The 20,094-nt window shown below is 37.2% G+C and overlaps 1 protein-coding gene across 8 annotated transcripts in view; it reads left to right on the forward strand.

The window, feature by feature from the left end:
* The window catches only part of LOC145670290 (bridge-like lipid transfer protein family member 3B), a 549,193-nt gene that overhangs the window by 37,335 nt on the left and 491,764 nt on the right, over positions 1–20,094 (forward strand). For all 8 annotated transcript variants that reach the window (XR_014128253.1, XM_081738747.1, XM_081738745.1 and 5 more), the window contains exons 2-3: positions 9,523–9,724; positions 12,552–12,740. Coding sequence is in view for 7 of the 8 variants with exons in the window: in XM_081738747.1 (XP_081594873.1) it covers positions 9,523–9,724; positions 12,552–12,740 (391 nt within the window). In the remaining variant the exon portion in view is untranslated. The remainder of the gene's footprint in view (positions 1–9,522; positions 9,725–12,551; positions 12,741–20,094) is intronic.

Consider the following 20,094-nt stretch of genomic DNA (forward strand, 5'->3'; position numbering starts at 1 on the left):
TTATACACCCTATAACTAGGCTACAAGAGGTTTGCGTCTCATCTGAATGGCGCACTCACCGAGTCAACGTTTGGAATATCCCATTCTAGTAGGTAAAGTATGTGATAGCGTACGTAGAGTTCTCCGTGGCTGAGTGGATAAAGTCGTGGATCGATAACTAAAAGGTTCGTGGTTCGAAACCCGGCTCGGAGCTAAAGATTTTTTAAATTCTTAATTCTCCAGATCTTAAGATCTTCCTCGCCCCTCGTAATCATCTGATGCTCTAAAAAGAATTCTCCATCTTAATTCAACAACTGCTTAACGTAATCCTCGCAGTTCGGAACTTTTACTTCTTCTCTTTCACAAAGTCACAATTTTCTTTATGATACGGACGCTGTCCGATCATTTTTTCTCCAATTCTGTCTCCATATTTGAATTTTTCTCTCTCTCTCAATGTCATCCGTGAACTCTTGTGGCTTGGGATCAAACCTTCGACTCTTGAAACCAAATGTAAGCGTTCTACCAATGTGCTATCGTAACTACATAAGTTTGTTGTTAAAAGCAATGTCATTTTAGATTTTGCCCGGGTCCGAGGGGGGGGGGGGGGTTGAATTCTCCGCTGACATAATAGTTTCATTTTTTATTAGTAAAAAATAAATTGAAATCTTCCGTCACATGATTATGCGGGGAGGATAAAGAAACGGTGACGATAAGCAATGAAGGAAATGGTGGAATGAAAAGTGGGAGGAAACGGGAGAACCCACGCTCACGGTGTTTGTCCACCATAAAGTTTACTTGGCGCGATCTGGGATCGAACTTTTTTTTATATTAATGCACATTTGATCAAACAGTATGTATTTCTCAAGCTCAAGGGAGGGAGCAATTACATCCTTCTGTCCTGCCCAAATGACGCCAATTGGAACATTTGCTTGCAATTACTGACAAGAAATGAATAACACTCATTTCTGTCAGTAGTTTTGAAAGCTCTGCGCCCGCATTACAGACTTTGGGAAGCACAAAACCTACTGCCATGATTAACAATTTCCATAGAATTCACAAGGAGCATCTTCCTAGGTTGATGTGATATGCAACTTTTGAAGAGGGAAAAGAATGCAAATAAGGGTGTTTATGAAGCTATGGGAACATTTTGTGACATTTTGTTTTATTCAGGCCCTAGAAAGGCGTTTCAGAACAAACGAATGAAAGAGACTGTTCTAGAGCGATAAACCAGTTCCTGTTTTTTTTTTTCCGTCTGAATGGAAAGAGTATATTACGTCACACGCCGCTTTAGACAAGGAGAGGTGGAGGAGGGGGTGAGTTGGGTTGAATACTGGAAGTAACTAGTCGATGAGAAGTGTATTTCGGAATGCATAAACACACGGCGCAAGAGTTAGTTTCTAAGTTGACTTACACTTTTTGTAACATTTTCTATGCTTCGAACTGTACGTAGGAAGTGTACAATCCGTGGCAAAAAACCTGCAACATGAGCATATAAGTTTATTGTAAAATGTCGAAGTCTTTTGCTCCAAAATAAGTGTGTACGGGAGGAGGCCGAGGTTTATCCTGGTGTGATTCGTTCCACTTAGACGTTATGTTCATTCCCTGTGCTGTTAGGCGTAGTTTCACAATAAACATACATCCTCATGTTGCATGTTTTTTGCCGCGGATTGTACCTAAGTAATTTTTGAGAGCGAAAATTATACTGGTATTTCGTGAAAGCTTCAACACAAGGAGATATGACGAAGATGCATCCAAACTCTCAGGATTTATATAGCAGAGTGTGACGCACGAATAATTATTATTCATTTGAATGGCATATGCTTTGGCCTAGTAGCACACACGATTCAAAGAACGGTAGGGCATTTTACACAGCATTCAGGTAGTGGACCGTGGATAAGCGAACAGGAAATCTGTCGATCGTCATTGTGTATCTTCGACGTCTAAAGATGCAATAAACAGACGATTGCGTTCGAATGGCGGTCTATGGTCGACCTGTGGAGAATGAGTTTCTCGTTTTGCGAACTTTGCGCGCTTATAGTGCATGCTGCTAAGCTAGTTATGAGTGTGTGTGTGGGAGTAATGGATAGAAATAAACCGCACGGAGTGTCGATTGTGGCAGGACCATACTAAGAGGTGACAGACATCTTTTCTGCATAGTCGTGATAGACTGTATAGCTTCGTTCAGTGTTAGTTTGATGCTGAAACACGATAACTAATGTGAACTTGTCTACATCTGTTTCCATTCACCTAGAACCATAAACACGGGCTGCAATGGATCCATAAACACAGTTGCTAATACGTCTTCGAACAACGACGAGTATCCCTGTTTCCTTGACATTTATAGTCGTCTGACATTCCACCTATTGAACGTAGGTGGAATGCAGTTGGTTGGTAGCCTATTCTTCATGGTAGCAAGCTGTCAGTCTTATGGACATATACAAGCAAGCTGGTAGGTGATTACCCAGAAACATACCCATGGGACGCCCGATTTAATGCCACGGCGTAGATTGAAGGACGCACGTGGAGGTTTCATGTCACACTGTTTTGTTAAGATTAGGGGTGTTGTAATATTCTTAAATTGTATAATTTCTATAGTCATATAACGATCAATGAAGTGTAAATTTCTTTCCATTCAAAAGTATTTTTCTTAGTGTTTCATGTGTCGTAAACAGCATTGTATCTTCAAAGATGCGCAATAAGTGGAGGAAAAGTCATGCAAGTTTGAGTGTAGATTCTATATAAATGAAATATTGGTTGAAATAATAGTTGTTTGTGTTTAATACAGTTAAAGAGATGAGACTTCGATATATTAATCGATACTAACTGGTTCTACTTGTTGACGTGTGTAACCATCATGCCTGATCTTCAGTGATTGTGGTTTGAAGGCACTATCTGTAACAGAGCCCTGCACGGGCCGGGTGCGCTCGTTTGGCCCGGCGCTGCCCGTTTCAAATATATCAAACTGGACCGGGCCCTAAGCGGGCAGAACTGGGCAGGGCACATTCCGGGCCGAACCGGGCCAGGCATATTCCGGGTCGGAAACAAATGCTATAGGGCCGAACCAGGCACGTTCATTCCCGCGTTGAGCCGGCCCGGCCCGGCTCGGCCCGGACACTATTAAGGATGGATCGGAAACTAAAGCTATCAGCCTGTGTTAATCGTAATGTGTTTGGGAAACTAACTTTTTATTTAAGACTGTAAAGTACTGTACTACTATTACTACTTATACTATTACTACTACGACCACTGCTAATACTACTACCGATCTGCATAGAATGTGAACCGATGCTTGATCTACGAGGGGCAATGGTAGCGAAGTAGGTAAAGCACTCATATCTGGTGCTAGAGGTCGCCAGATCGATCCCTGCTCGCGCTATGAGAGCTTTGTGGTGGACAAACACCATGTGTGTGAAAGTTTTCGGGGTAGTCCCGTTTCCTCCCACTGTTTTTACTCCACCAATTCATCCCATCATCATCCATACGGCCTGAGCCGTAGTTACCTAAAGAACATATAATGAAGTCATGTTCTTGACCTACTAAATAGAATTTTGAACGCTACCATTAGACCAAGGAGGACGAAACCATGAACTGGCGTGTTCATAATATCAGCGCAGATAGTAGTAATGTTCAATTAGCAAGGCAGATATTACCAAATGGTGATACATGTTCCTGTATTGTTTATAGTATGATGCTACAAATGCTACAAATATGATAAAATTTAATGATCAAATAAATCACCAAGACACCAGGGTCGATTAGGTGTTCCTGGAGCGTGGCTCAGTGGTAGGATGTTCACCTCTGGTGCATGGTATCCCTAGTTCAATCCCAGATCGCGCCAAGTGAACTTTGTGGTGGATAAACACCGTGTAAATGGGTTTCCTCGGGGTTCTCCCGTTTCCTCCCACTTTATTCATTCCACCATGTCATTTATTTCTCATCATCACCATCTCCTTTAGCCTAACCGGCATAATCGTGGGACGTAAAACTCAAATATTTCATTTTCCTTTTTTGTGTTCGTATTAATAGTTCTACATATTAGAAAAGTTATCATAATATAAATCTACCTAATAGAAGTCTGTATTCATTGTTACCAATTAGTTATTTGAATAAAAGCAAATCAATTGGAATTTTGAATACCTTTTTATTGTAGTAAATTGCTGATCTTTTCTGAGTTAAATACAAGGTTATTACAATTGTAGTATAAAGTATCAAAGATCCTGGGTTCGAGGATCGTGCTGTCCAAATCATGAAACATTCTAACCTTAATAGACAGCATTAATACGTAACATAATAATACACAGTGCAATTATTAGTGTACCCGAAGAGTTACTCGCTATAAAGACGAATTACGAAAGAAAACAATATTAAGCTTCCTATCTAGTCCAGAATACACTGGGCCTACGTCATAATGAGACCTAGTTAACTCTATCTTGAATCACCTTGATTAATCAGTTATGCATACTTGAAAATTAAGACTTATTGTACTTACATAATTACAACTATTCCTACACTTTTAATCAAATTGTAACGACGAGTAAAATTCGCGACTACACAAAGTGACCTAGGCGCAAGTACATTTTGGCCGTAAGTTAAATGAGATAAGTTTCGGAGCTAATTATTTACTGCCCTACAGAGCACGGATGGGAGATGACGATAGACTGTGCGGAGAGATCCAGCTCACGCTTAGGTCTGAAGCGTACTGATTACTGAACGAACTGAACAAGTCGTTATTTACCATCTCAGTTCTCTTCCACATTACAAACCGTAACTTTGACCCAACTATGTCATAACCCTGTATCCTATTCCATTTTGGCCAAAATATTATTTTTGATATTTCTAAACTTGAACACTGCTTTCCTTTTGTCTTGTAATGAGGGAGCTCAGATGTATTTCCATCGGAGATCCTATTTCTTCCGTTTCTTTCAACTGTGACGTTACTCAAAGACTGTTGGATTTCTGTACAGTGTCTGTTAATAATTTTGCGAAGAATTCTCTTCCGTGTTAAGTACAGTTATTGTTTTTGCTTTATATGAAGTTACTGTCTTCTATTTTTCACTAACGTTTTTAATGCTTCTTTTAGAAGTTTTTTGAATAAAAGAAAAAAATATTTTTTTCTGGATGTCATTCCTTTTCTCTACTGGAGCGTGGTACTAGTAATAGCAGTAGTGGTATTCGCTGTCGTATTAGTATAGTAATGAGTAGTAATAGTAGTAACAGTAGTAGCAGTGGCAACAATAGTGGAAGTAGCACTAGTATTCTTAATCGTAATAGTAATAGTGGTATAGTATAGTTACCACGTTCCAGTGGAGAAAAGGGACGACATGCAGAAAAAAAATATTTTTTATTTTATAGACAATATTTAAGTTAGTTTAGTTGTGCAATACGCCGTTGTTAGCGAGACTCCTTGTTCACAACCATGTTTCTCACACTCTCTCTCTGCCTTAAAAAAGAAAAAAAAAAGTCGAATACTTTGGATTTTAGCCGGAATGGAAAGGCCCTGTGCCCCCTGATAAAAAATCTTTTATTTGTTCCAAGTACTCAACATTAAATTCCCTTTAAAATTAAAAGTGCCCACGAGACGAGAAATATGTGTTCAATGCAACCTCGCATCACGTACCCCTTCTCCCCATTAATAAAATAAATAAATAAATAAAAACAACAACGAAACTTTCATTTTTGTTTCTTTCAAACTCTCTGTATCAGGGATATAACAAAGTAATAGCATCAGTGCAGTACACTGACCTTTCATCTGCACACTGCACACTGCTGGTGAACCTCCTTCCGCAAAAATCTCGATACGCCACTGGAAAAACTTCAATTGGTTTCACTTTCAAACACAGAAAATAATTATTCCTCCTTACTAGGACACCCACGTTAAGACATAAGAACATCATTCTGTTCACATTAATATTCACAAAACACAATTAACTTTAACAAATTCGTCACGTTTTCCCGTGTAACACGAAGCACTAACCACGACAAAACTATTTTTCTTAAACCCAAAATTAAACGAGTATAGTACTTCCTCCAGCGTTGCAATCATACTTGCTCTAGTTTTTCGTAGTGTTTTGCATGACTACCCTATGCTGTCCACTACGTTATCAAAAACTTTCTCTTTGCTCGCGATTTGCAATCCCGTTGATGCACTTTCTCAAAATAGTTTGTTGCAATTGGCAATAACCTACGCTTCGTTTAGTGACCTCCGCATTTATGGCAATGATGTCTTTTCCTTGTTCTTCAGTAAAGCTTCCCTATGCCCCATGTCCCATAATTCAAAATACCAATGGTGCAAAAGCAATTCAACGACAACTCTTACAAATTTGCCTCCGATACAAAAAACTTCTTTGTCTAAATCTCCCGATCAATCCGACAGCCCAATTCCTCTCCTTTTTTCTCCTTCCACCACCCCAAGCACATTACCTATTCTAATCACTACTTCAACACCAAAACACTCAGCCACTAATAGTGTTATAAGTACTCAAAACAAACCTCTACCAAATAACATCTCCATGCTCGATTGGAGATATTTTACTTCGAATTAACATTCTATATAGTTAGTGTAGGGATTCATTTTCATTAGGGGATAAAAATTTACTAAAATGGAATTATCAATGCCTTTTTCATGTTTTCGTATCAAGCCCCCTCGTTTCATTTCCTTCAGTTGCATGCATGCCATCTAACTATTTAAAAAATGCATGATAACACAGTACTACGAGAAATTGAAGCTGAAATCAGCTTTCAAAGGGTTACGAAAACATCGATGTAAAGGATAAAATTATTTAACATTATGATGCTTACATAAATAAAAAACAAATAACATTAACAATTTATTGTAAGAATACTTGTCAGTCATATATCTCATTGCAAATGAAATCAATGTAGTAAACTTTCACTATGTAACATTTAGTATTAAGGTTAATTACAGATATCAATTTAAAAAAAGTACACTTGTACAAAATTCCCTATACATGGCCAACTTTCATTTTCACTACATATAAATATTAAAACATAAGTTAATCTTTTGTATGGTGTTTAAAACCATTGTTTTCTCAAAAAAAAAAAAAAAAAAAAAAAAAGTTATTTCAGGTTATAATCATGTCATCACAACAATTTTCGTAACTTTGATTGTACATTGAATTTCAATATTCATACTGTATATAACGTAAGCCTTTTTTTCCCCTCTGTAACATTGCATACAGATGGCTTTTACTCATTCTCTTTCACAAGTTTTAACTTTGCCAACAAATATGTTCATAAACCCTAACTTGTGAAAAAAGAGAGAAACCGGCCAACAGTGTAAATATTAAATAAAATTTTGTGCTTTGCTTTGTAGTGATACTAGTAAAAGTGTTTTTTTTTTCTTTCTTTCCTGTTTAACTAAATGCCTACTCACCAGCTCACCTAGAAGCTCAGCTTTTCACCACCAAAAACAGTACTAGTATATTCATGGTAAATTGCGTCGCTCAACCGAGTGCACATGGACACTTAAAAAAACATCAAAAATACTCAACCTGTGATTGCATCCTACTAGGGTCATGGTACTCATCCAGAAACAAGAACTTCGTCATACATTTCAGTATTGACCGGGTGTATTTCGTTAGCATGGAAGTACCACATTCCAGTGGAGAAAAGGAACGACATCCAGAAAAAAATATTTTTCTATTTTTATTCAAAAAATTCTAAAAGAGAGTCATTAAAAACTTTAGTGAACAATTGAAAAAAAGTAACTTCACACAAAGCAAAAACAATAACTGTCCTTAACACGGAAGAGAATTCTTCGCAAAACTATTAACAGCCACTGCACAGAAATCTAACAGTCAAAAGAAACAGAAGAAATAGGATCTTCAACGGAAATACATCTGAGCGTCCTCATTACAAAATGCATGGAAAGCGGTGACCGAGTTTAGAAATATCAAAAATATTTTGGCCAAAGTGGAATAGGATACAGGGCTATGACGTAGTTGGGTCAAAGTTACGGTGTGCAATGTGGATGAGAATTGAGGTGGTTTATACCGACTTGTTTCAGTTCATTTGGGAAGATTCAGACCTATGCGTGAGCTGGATCTCTCCGCAGTCTATCGTGTTCGTAACCCGCGAAGACCCATCTGTGGTCTGTAGGGCAAGTAAATAATTAGCTCCGAGACTTATCTCACGTATCTGAATTAACTTACGGGCAAAGTGTACTTGTGTTTAAGTCACTTTGAGTAGTCGCGAATTTTAGTCGTCGTTAAATTTTGTTTCTATACTGTAGGAATGGTTGTAATTATGTAAGTACAATAAGTCTTATATTTCAAGTATGCATAACTGATTAATTAGGGTAATGCAAGATAGAGTTAACTAGGTCTCATTATGACGTAGGCCCAGTGTATTCTGGAGTAGATAGGGGGCTTAATATCGCTTTCTCTCGAAATTCGTCTTCATGGCGAATAACTCTTTGGGTACACTTATAATTACACCGTGTAATATTTATGTTACATATTAGTGCTGTCAGTCAAGGTTGGAATATTTTATGTTTTGGACAGCACAATCCTCGAACCCAGGATCTTTAATACTTTATACTACCTTTGTTATGATCCTTTGTAATTAACTCAATAATAATAATAATAATAATAATAATAATAATAATAAATTGCTACAATAAAAAGCATAGGAAGTTCTAATTGATTTTCTTTCATTTGATGGCTAATTGGTAACAGTGTATACCTAGGTTATTTCTAGACTATGTTATGGATACAACTGAAATCGTTTCTAAACATTTCTAGATGTACACATGTATGTAAAATAGTATAGCAGTAATAGTGTTATACATACGGTGTAGCAGTTTTACGTATCTTTTCTGTTACTCGTAACGTACTAATGAGTGTAGTATGACTTTTAGGTCCATGAGTTGTATTATATAATAAACATAGCTGGACAGAGCAATCACAGATACCAAATAGACAGACAAAATAAGGATATAGAAAGCAAACCTTGGGTAATTTTTCAGACGCTTTTCTCATTCGAGAAGAACAAATAGACATTGCAATGTTATGACATTTCTTATTTTCCATTGCATATTGAAGGATTGACTTGACTTATCAGACTTGGTTGGTTTCGGGCCGGTTACGCCCGGCCTGTTTGTCCCCGGTCAGTTTAGTGTCCGGCCCGTTTGTGCCCGGCTCGAGATTCGGGCCCAGGTCGAGCCCGGCACATAATACATATCCAGCCGGGTTTCATTGCTCTGATTTGTAACTGTGTTTGAAGTTGAAAGGGTCATTGATAATATATCAATTTTACTCAAATTTAACTAGAAATGTATTGTTGTAGCCATTTCTGCCATAACAGTCTTGATTAGTGTAGTCAGGACGTTGCAAGTAGACAAAATGGGTAGGAATTTCCTGGCAAATCAAGTGTGTAAGAGTTTTCAAATAGTAATTACTTGATCAAGCTAAATATAAATATTTAGAGCAATAATTTTGAACATTTTTAACAAAATATTGAATTTACCGGGTAAAAAAATAGTAGTTTGGTTGAAATATAATACGAAACTCGTTTTACTTTCAGGTTCACGAAGAATTTGTCTTCTGATAAAATCAATCTCAGTACCTTTAAAGGAGAAGGAGAACTAACGAACCTTGAATTAGATGAAGCTGTTTTGACGGATTTGTTGGAATTACCATCATGGCTAAAACTTACAAGTGCGTGGTGCAACAGGGTATCATTTCGTATTCAGTGGACAAAATTGAAGAGCGTGCCAATATTTTTGGTAAGACATATATACCGTTGCTTACGTGTTTCAGTTCTGTTGAAGTGTTACAGCTGTTTCTAACATTGAGTTTTATGGCATTTTGTTGATGAATGAATGAAATATATCTTCTGTTGTTAGTATTTGGGCAACAAGAATAGAGTTGAACTCATTCGAGAGAATAGTGTGAACAGTTTTAGAAGAATTATTATTGCTTCCTTTTTATTTCCTCCTTCACTTTTATGTACTTTTTTAATGTACTATACTGTGTCTGAGATAATTTTGTTTTTCGTGTGTTTGCATTATTCCTTGTTTAACATTATTACTGTAATTACTTACCAGTACATATATGAATTCTGCTTTCAAAACTTTTTATTTTTTAATTCGGTTTCTTGAATTGCACAGCTCTTTCATATATTTGTTTTACGTGACTATAATGCATAAGGAGAAAGAAAGGAAAGCGGCAATGAGGGGGTATTTTTCAGTGAGCAGACATCTAGTTTCGATGCAAACCGATCGATTTTGTAGTATCCATTTTAAAAAAAGAAAAAAAAAAAACAACTTTTAAACTAATATCTTAATTTTATAACTCTTTAAGTATATATTCATTTGAGGTGTTCAGTATACTCTTTTTAGAGGAAGACTGATGAGTTCTGGCGTGACTTAGGAGAACTTTAGCTATAGGCACGAGAGTTTTAGGCTGTTCAATGTGTTCTTTCTGAAGAATAAAAAGATCAGGCAGCACTGTACATAGGAATTCCATCTTCATGATGCAGTTGTATATGTCAGAACAAGTTTATGCAACGTCAGCAGAATTACATTACATCCGCTTATGACTCGTTTTGTTCTACCGTGCTCGTGGGTTTTCTCGGGGTTCTCCCGTTTCCTCCCACTTTCTTCATTCCACCATTTTCATTCATCTCTCATTATCACCGTCTCCTTTAGCCTCACCGGCATAACCGTGGGACGTAAAACTTAAAGATTTCATTTCATTTCGTTTTGTTCTTTTTTATGACTAGGTTGACCCATAATTTCCCTGTGCTACGCTACATAGCTAGGCATAACAGATAACTAAAATAATCTTTATCCCCAAAGAAGCAAGACCTTCCCATTGGATGCTATGCTCTGCCGAGCCTATGCAATTTGGATTAAAGATCTTGTTTTATATTAACGTCTCAACCTATTGTTCTACCTAGAGGTCTCCGACCAAGTTTGACGACTACAACTCTGTGCACCTCTTCAAATCTTAAAAGTTATTGTGAAAAGTCTTTTCTTTCATTCCTTCTTTCTTATATTATAAAGAGTATTTACAAGCAAATCTGTTAGGCAATTACTGGTTAATGATGTTTGTATTAACTGAGCAACGCTGACCCATTTTTACTAACGAAGTGACCCATCTTGTCTTGGTTTTACCCTGAGAAAACCCTCTACCGACCAGTTATTTCGTTTTAGAAAAATGAACCTTTTGTTTTACGTGTTACTAATAGTTTGTTCATGAATGTGAAATATCATATTATGTAGTAAATTAAATTATACCGATCATTTGTCAAATGAAAGCTTACGAATTGCTGTAACCTTACGTTTAGGCTTAGCAGTTTGTGAGCCTCATCACTGTCCAGGGGATGAGGTTAACCAACGTGGCCTGCATGGCCTTTCATGCATGAAGAGCGCTGGTAGATTCGCCCGATATTCCTCTGTAAATGATATAATACTACGAGCCCTCAACACAGCTGGATTTCCTTTAATACGGAAACTTTCAGGTTGCTGTCGTTCGGATGGAAAGCGACCAGATGGGATGACACTGGTTCCATGGATGAGAGGTTTATTGTGGGACTACATACGTTCATTCAAGTCTCCGTCTGTCCGTAATGAACGCTGGAGCTGTTGCTAATCGCAGAGAAGCTGAAAAGCAAAGAAAATACAACAACCTTCTCGAAAAGTTTGTTTTCACTCCAATCGCTATTGAAACCAGTGGTGCTTGGGGTGTAAGAAGTCTTGAATTCATTAGAGAGGTAGGAAGACGCATTTCTTGTGTTTCCGGCGAAGTTCGCTCCACATCTCATCTAATACAGCGCATATCCGTTTCTATCCAACGTGGTAACGTCTCGTCGGTCCTTGGCACTTTACCACCTGGCAAGGAACTGGATGAAGTGTTTATACTCTGAGAAGAATTGTTTTATATATAATAGTTCCTGGACAATAGTTTTTCTTTTGACGTTATAATTACATAAATTATTTTTTATTTAAATTTAAAAATTCAATTGTGTTCATATTCAACGTCAAATAACAATGAAATATATTTAAGTTCTATTCCAAACAATGATTCAACAATGTATAATGGAATCTCAACAATGTTCTCGATTGCCGGCATTTGCAGAGATAATAGAATGTATATATTGTTATACAGCATATAATGTATGTATATTTAACAAATTTTATATTTAAATCTGTCATATATTCGGATGATGATCGAAATAAATGAAATGGTATATATATATATATGTGATATAAGCAGCTTTTTATTTCAAAGCATTTGTAGCACATATTCTCATGTTTCTCCTAAGGAAGATTTTATATGAGATCTGGTGCATTTAAAATGAAGTGGTGTAGTTACTGCGGTAATTCCTCTGAAAGTACGCAGTTAATTTTTCTGTTTAATTTCACTACCTTCTTTAAACTTACAGTAAATTTCCTTTTTGTAAATTTCACAAAAAAGAAGTAAGTATTGTGAGGTGAAGATTCGAAAGCATAAATTTTCAGTTGGGATTATTGAAGTATATTGAAGTTTTACATGCATGATTCAGTTTTGTTTGAGGTGGATAATTTATTAGATACATTTGTTTTTCAGAATTTGGATGAAGTACATGTCCAGATAGAAACATGCGAGGACTTGAGGTCTATGTCATTGCAAGGTACTACAGCGTATACAAGTGGAACGAAATACAGTTTTATAAATAAAGTTATAGATGGAATGAGTGTAGCTGTGAATGCTGTTGTTGTGACATTCAAGAGCCCGGCCTTTATTGCCACTGTACAGGTGAGATCAAAACTAACAAACTACTTTTAAAACACTTCCATGAAACTCTAATAAAAAGGGAAACTATTTTAAACTGTTTCACTAATGATTTATCAGAGAGGAAAGGGGAGGAATAGATTAAAAAGAAAATTATTAAAGAACAGAACACTGTAACTTTCGAGGAGATGATCTCGTTTCCAAGACAGAGAAAAACATAGAGAACATTCGTTCAAGAGTCGTAGTTAATCTTGTTTGAATTAGTATCCGGTTGTATGACAAAAGTGTGTGGCCAACTCAAGATTTGAATAGGTGTTTCCAGGAAGAAAATAGACAATTGGGGAACAACATGAGAAAATGGGGAACAAGTGAAAATCTAGATGTATCACTCACATTACACTGGCCTTGGCTTAGAATAATGACTATATTGTAAGTGTAATTGAAAACCTTAGATCTTCACTATCTTAATATCAAGGGCATTGTAATGGGCACTATACCCTGGCCGATGAACGATGATTTCTGATAGCTTTGCACAAGGCCACGGCGAGCGAGCAGAAGACAGCAGGTCAACCAACCTTAGGCTCAGAACCTGTCGCGTCTCCATGGTAACCACCGCACATTGCCAAACTTTCACTCACCCCCTCTCACTCTCAACGAAGAAGCAGACGATTCTCCCCTTGTGCGAGAAGCACATGGCAACACCGCACTCCTTAGTCGTCCTCGCGAGCTGAGCTGTCAGAAATCATCGTTCGCCGGCCAGGGTATAGCATCGTCTTTTACGCTTCAACCGTTTTCAGGGACCCCCTGGAACACAAATATTTTGTTCATCACTGTTCTTCTAGCTTCATAAATGACTTTTTTCAATAAGAACCCACCACGGCTTCTAAATTAGCGTTTGGTCAAAACAATGTTGTCCTCCAATCATATAGCCACTTCCTTGGTGTGGACGTCAGGTTTATGAATATACATCTAGGTACTGACGCACACTTCCAACACCTACAGTGTGCGGTACCTCTACATCAAAGACTCCCACTGACACCACATCAAACGTTTGTACTACTTGATTTGGCTAATCGGTGACCCTCATGTTATTTTTATCTTCCTTTGAGAGAACGATTGTATTGATCAAGCATTTTTATGCGAAGGGGTATCTTCTATGAGTGAAAAATCTCATGAGAAGATCCTCTTCACGTCACAGTGCGTATTTGAAAGTACTTAACTATATTAGTACTAAAGTTTTAATCTACAGATGAGATTTTATAGTCACTATATCATATTCACATACAAAAGATATAGAATATGTATTTCCCAAATCATGTATTTAACTAACTTTACACGAGCGAAGAAACAATTCTCATCATTTGTATGCATGCATAAGTAATAACTTTAGTTTCATTGCGGACCTTGAAGCATGAAAGTAATATCTAACTAAGTCATACGTAGTGTTGATAATCATCCTACTGAGTTGAGTTGATTTTATTTTAGCGTCCCGTTCAGCAGCGAGGCTATATGAGACGTGGACCTACTGATTAACGTGGAATCCGAACTACATGAGCTCCCGCCGGGAATCGAACCCGGGTATCCCACGCCAAAGGCGCGTACGCTATCCGCTTAGCCACGAGGAGCTCCCAGTCATCCTACTGTTACAAACTTAGTACGTACCTCAGACTTTGATTTTCTTGTCGTCCTCGGTAAAGTTTTTCTAGTCTCAGAAGTATACTCCGATAAAAGCTTTTTTTTCTTGTTTTCTGAAATACCTTGCCCTCTCTTCTCGTCTCAAAGTAAAAATTCTTGCGCGCTTTCCTGTCTTCTATGTTCTTATTTCCTTTTATTTTTTAATAATTAATAATAAATGTCAGGCAGAAATAACCATATTAATTTCATATGCTTTAATACATATGATACTTTCGAACTGCACAAGAAGAGACCTCTAGACGATTGAGGTCTCACTCATGTTACATAGGTTCGTTGGACAGAATTATTATTATTATTATTATTATTATTATTATTATTATTATTATTATTATTATTATTATTATTATTATTATTTCGTACTTAATGAAATAATTCATAAATGTTGTATCTCACAGGTGCAGGAAGCCTTGTAAGGTTTTGTTGTGGATTAAAATGGTCTTAGTTGTAGCAAAACACAGTTTCAATTCTTATGTATACTATTACTGAGAAAAACTTTATCCGTGTTTCTTTTCTTCTGTTTGTTCGCAGTACTTTTCTTCGTTTTGGAAATCCATACAGTTGCAGATGGCACCATTTATTCAGACATTTAATCAGTTCCAAAAGAATGCTATCTAATACCAGTTTTGTTCTGTGGCAATTAGCATTAAGACCGGAAACGGTTAATTTTTTTTCCGGTTTGAATAGGGGGTTAACGGATGAGATTGAATCTATTCTTGGAATGCAGAATCGACTCAAAAGACCACTGTCCTGTCTTTCTTTCCGTTTATGCTCTACGGCTATCAAAATTAAAACAGGAAATAGTAGTAATACTATACTTCCGGTTTTAATAGAGAGACGTGGGTGAAGATGATACCTTTTCTTGAGACGCCAACTTGGCACCAAAAACACTGCTTGTCGTTATATGTTTACCGTTTCAATTCTGTGAGGATTAACTTTGTAACAGGAAATGGTTAATTTCTGCTAAACCAATGATTGACGGATGATGTGGCTCCCTTACTTAGGACGCTGAATCGATTTCAAAAAGTAACTTCTCGATATCACATACCGTTTTTGCTCTGGTGCCTGTCGACAGATGGACGGGTATAGTTGTTCTATAAGACTTCCGATACTTATGCTTTAGCATAGTTAGGAAGTCGAAAAACTAAATATTTTCAATTTCACCGGTTGTTACACTGAGTATTACATTAGTTCTCGTTTGTATTAAGTAGACGTGATCATTTCTGAGCTATCAATTTGCTTCCTTTCATAGATGTACATGATTTCTGTTGCATAGGGACGGGTCGCGGCTAGTATGTACGTTAAATTATCCTATATTTTACTTTGAATAGGAAGAGGCTGACGATTTATTTATTTGTTCTCTTATTCAAGTAAAGAATAATATAGGTGTGTAGACAAAATATTTATCTAATCAGCAGGTGAAGGTTACAGTTTTAGTTGAAGTACGTTTCGTAGAATATAATGCATAACTTACTTTACTTCACTATTTTATTTCGATACGTCTTATAAACTTCTGCTTATAAATTGAATAATTTTACTGGTACAATTACACAGCCATTAAACTTCCATGCGAGTTGAGTTGAGTTGGTTTTAGTTTAGCGCCCTTTTCAGCAGCGAGGCTATATGAGACGTGGACCTACTGATTAACGTGGAATCCGAACCACATGAGCTCCCGCCGGGAATCGAACCCGGGTCTTCCACGCCAAAGGCGCGTACGCTAACCGCTTAGCCACGGAGGAGCTCGTAAACTTCCATGCGAGTAGTAACATATAATAAAGCTTATCTACTTTGTGCTTTGTTATGTTCGATTCTTTTTCCTGTATTTCGCCCTCTATTTCTTCTGAGGATTTCTCAAGGGACAGATTTTTCAAGAAAACTTGGTTTGCTTCTGCGTCACATTCCTATTTTTTTTTCTCTCGTTGTAGATGAGTAAAACAATTTCTTTGTAGTCGTAAATATTTAAAAATTAAAATTGTTGATTAGTAAGCAGTTGAAAATTAACATTCGTAAAAGCACTATAAACAACCATAAAAGTCCGCCATATTTGATTTTTGAATCTTTAGGGTTGCCATTACCAAAATCTATCTACAAGTATGGGAACTCGTTGAACATTTACCCAGTAGAACATTGCAGAAATTTTGAGTGCCGACCTTATATATATCTTTGTCAAAGATTTTTTTATCTACGTGTAGATTTAATGATATAATCATGTTATTTGTCCAAATTACCTTTCCAGGCTGTTTAATTTTGGATCCTGGGTTCTAGTGAAATGAGATTCATAATTTTACCTTTCTATTAGCGAGGACGTCTTATGTAATTTTTTATTTTTTTATTTTATTTTTTTTAACCTATGATGTGCCTGGTTCTTCTTATGTGTTTAGATAGTCCTGAAACGACTAATTCTTTATCTTTGGATTTCCAAATGTGTTCCTTATTTTCTGCGAAGCCCTGTGAGTTTAGACAAAATATTTGTACTGAACATTGGTCGCCAGCTTTAAATTTCTAGTCGCCAATAGCGACCTGCCTGGAGACCGGAAATTTTGCGCCCTGTATGCATATATATATTAGTGTGTCCCTTATTTTGGGTAATTTCGTGTTGCGATACGCACACCCTCCAAATGTATTCTATGTGACTATAAACATTCATTAGTGAAATAGCAGTTCTTTACGAGAACGTTAACCCGTGCCGACTTACCATGAAATGGCGTTTCCACATTTTAATATAATTTAGAATTTCCAACCGTGATAACGGAGAAACTAAAAGAGACAGAGAAACGAAACTTTGCACGAAGCAACTAGAGAAAGGGCGATATCTGCTTGTTTATTGACAGATAGCACCGGATGAACAGTGTTGCCAACCCAAGACAAAGTTGTGTTTTTGTAAATGGAATGACCTAAATTGAATATCATCATTGGAAGCAGCAATGAAAATAAAGACAACAGAGATTATAAAGGCAGATCAGTGTTGCAAACTTTTCGAGAAATATCGTGTAATACGTGTTGGCGCACACAGGGAGTGAGATACTAACGTTTTGCACCTTAAATCAGATATTGATAAGAATTGTTTGCGTTGACTCTAAGTCTAGAAGCATTCGCTGAACAGTATTGTCATCAACAGAAGGGAAAAATTGAGTTTGGAAGAGATACAATAACTCGGAAAAGGTCACTAGTGCTGTATGGTTTAAAACCTATAATGCAAGGCAGAAGAGCATGAGGAGTAGCGCCATGGTTATGTGAGATTGATAGCTCACGTACTGACAGATATATTCGGTATCTTGTTAAAGTAGAGAACTAAGGTTTGTAAAAGATGGTAACGCTGCACAGCAGCGGCATTTTTACTCTTGATTTCATCATGGTTATCAGCGTCCTCAAAAGCGCACGAATACATAAACCCATGCAAATTGAACGTTGTTTTCATATTTTAACCAGGTTCTTGGGATTCGAACCCGCTGTGCAGCGTTGCCACCTTTCACAAACCTTACCTGTCAGCTTTTACAAGATATCGTGTATCTCGGTCAGTTATCTATCTCACACAACCATTTTTCTACTCCTCATGCTCTACCGCCTTGCATTATAGGTTTTAAAGCATACAGAACTAGTGACCTTTTCCGAGTTGTATCTCTTCCAAACTCAGTTTCTCCCTTCTGTTGATATTTACTCGATTTAAGATAAATGGGTCCACAGTAGTCAACACCGCTGTGAAGAAATTGTCTTGTTGGTTAAACTCTATCAGCTGGTAGATCTCCCATTATCTGTTTACCATCTTTAGGATTGTTTCTGGAACATGTGACACACTGATGCACAACTTGACGAACCAAATCTTGTCCACATATTGGCCAATATGATTGTTGCAAGGATGATAACAATAATTGAGGCCCGGCATGCAATAGCTTCTTATGTTCTTCTTGGGCGATTAATCTTGTCAAATTGCAGTTAGCTGGAAATACAATAGGATGTTTCTGTCCTTCAGGAAGATCTGCTGCATCTAATCTTCTTCCGTCTCTGATGATTTGCCTCTCATCCAAGTATGGGTTCAAATTTCTCAGTTGACCTTGGTTGTCGACTTCCTTTCGTGATCTCAACGCATTTAATTCCTTGTGAAATGCTTGTTGCTGTGATAGTTTAATAAGACATTCGAGTGTTTCATGTAATTCACTTACTGTAAGATGTCCATGCTGTCTGTCACAATTAGATCTTCTCATGTTGTGTGCAAATCGTAGACAATAAGCAGTTACATGTTGTAATCTTCGTAATGATGAATATCTATCTAAGAGTTCACACGGTGTTGTAGAAACACTGCTGTATTCTTTCGTCGCTCGGGAACATCACTTAGGTGAAAAATATCTTCCCTCGTCTGTGAGTCTAATTTCTCCGATAGCCAGGAAGGCCCATGCCACCATAAGTCATTATCAAGAATCTCTGACGGTGTTAATTCTCTCGATATATGATCTGCTTGATTCTCCTCTGTTCTGATGTGTCTGCATTCATAGTTACAAGTCAATTGTTGAATTTCCGCCACACGATTTGCAACGTACGTCTTCCATTGAGAACAAGGTCCTCTTATCCATGCTAATACAATGGTGGAATCTGACCATAAAACAACCTTATCAATCTTGCAATGTAATGCTTGTATTACTTTCAGAGTTAACTGTACAAGTAACAAAGCTGCACAAAATTCTAGGTGAGGAATAGTTGACTTCTTCAAAGGTGCTACTCGAGATTTTGAACATAGTAAGTTTGCTGTGAATTTTCCATTTCTTGTACTAGATGTTACATATATACAAACTCCATATTCATTCTGAGATCCGTCGCAAGAACCGTGAATTTCTACCTGCGATTGTGTTTCTTGAATAACCTTCCGCTGGACATGTGATTCCAACTCATGAAATTGCTGCTCAGAAGTTTCCCACTCTGAATGCAATGGGGCTGGAACTTCTTGATGCCAATTCAATTTTAATTCCCACAAACGTTGCAGAAATATTTTTGCCTTAAGAATAACTGGTCCTATTAATCCTAAGGGATCAAATATGCTCGCTGCTGTGGCAAGAATAGTCCTTTTCGTGATTGGTTGAGGGTTGTTTCTTGGTTTGACAGAAAAAGAAAATGTGTCTTTAATGGGATTCCACAACAATCCTAAACTTATTGTGATGCAATCATCATTTGGTTGAATGGTGAAATTTGATTCTTGAAGTTCACTGGGTATTCTTGAAAGCAGTGAAGTGTCGTTGCTACACCATTTTCTCAAACAAAAACCATCTCTTTGCAGAAGAGTTGTGAGTTGAACTTGTAATTCATGTAGTTCCTTCTTTGTGTTTGTTCCTGTTTGAAGATCATCAATATAGAAATCCCTCATTACAGCTTCTGCTGCCTTAGGGAAATTCCTCTTCTTTTCTATGACAAGTTGCTGAAGACATCTAGTGGCTAGGAAAGGAGCTGCTGCAGTACCATATGTTACAGTTTTGAGTCGATATATCTTTATTGCTTCTTGAGGGTTTTTCTCTCCACAGTATTTTCTGGTAGGTTGAATCTGAATCATGTACCCAAATGTTGCGATACACCTCTATATACACCCTCCATTCCAAAAGAAACCTAACGTTTTAAAAAAACAAAAAAGCAATGTACATTTTGGAACAAATCATTTTTATTAATCAATGTATTCCCCTTCTGCATCGATACACATATTTGC

The sequence above is a fragment of the Thermobia domestica genome, chromosome 14, assembly GCF_964235325.1.
Source record: "Thermobia domestica chromosome 14, izTheDome1.hap1.1, whole genome shotgun sequence".
NCBI lineage: Eukaryota > Metazoa > Arthropoda > Insecta > Zygentoma > Lepismatidae > Thermobia > Thermobia domestica.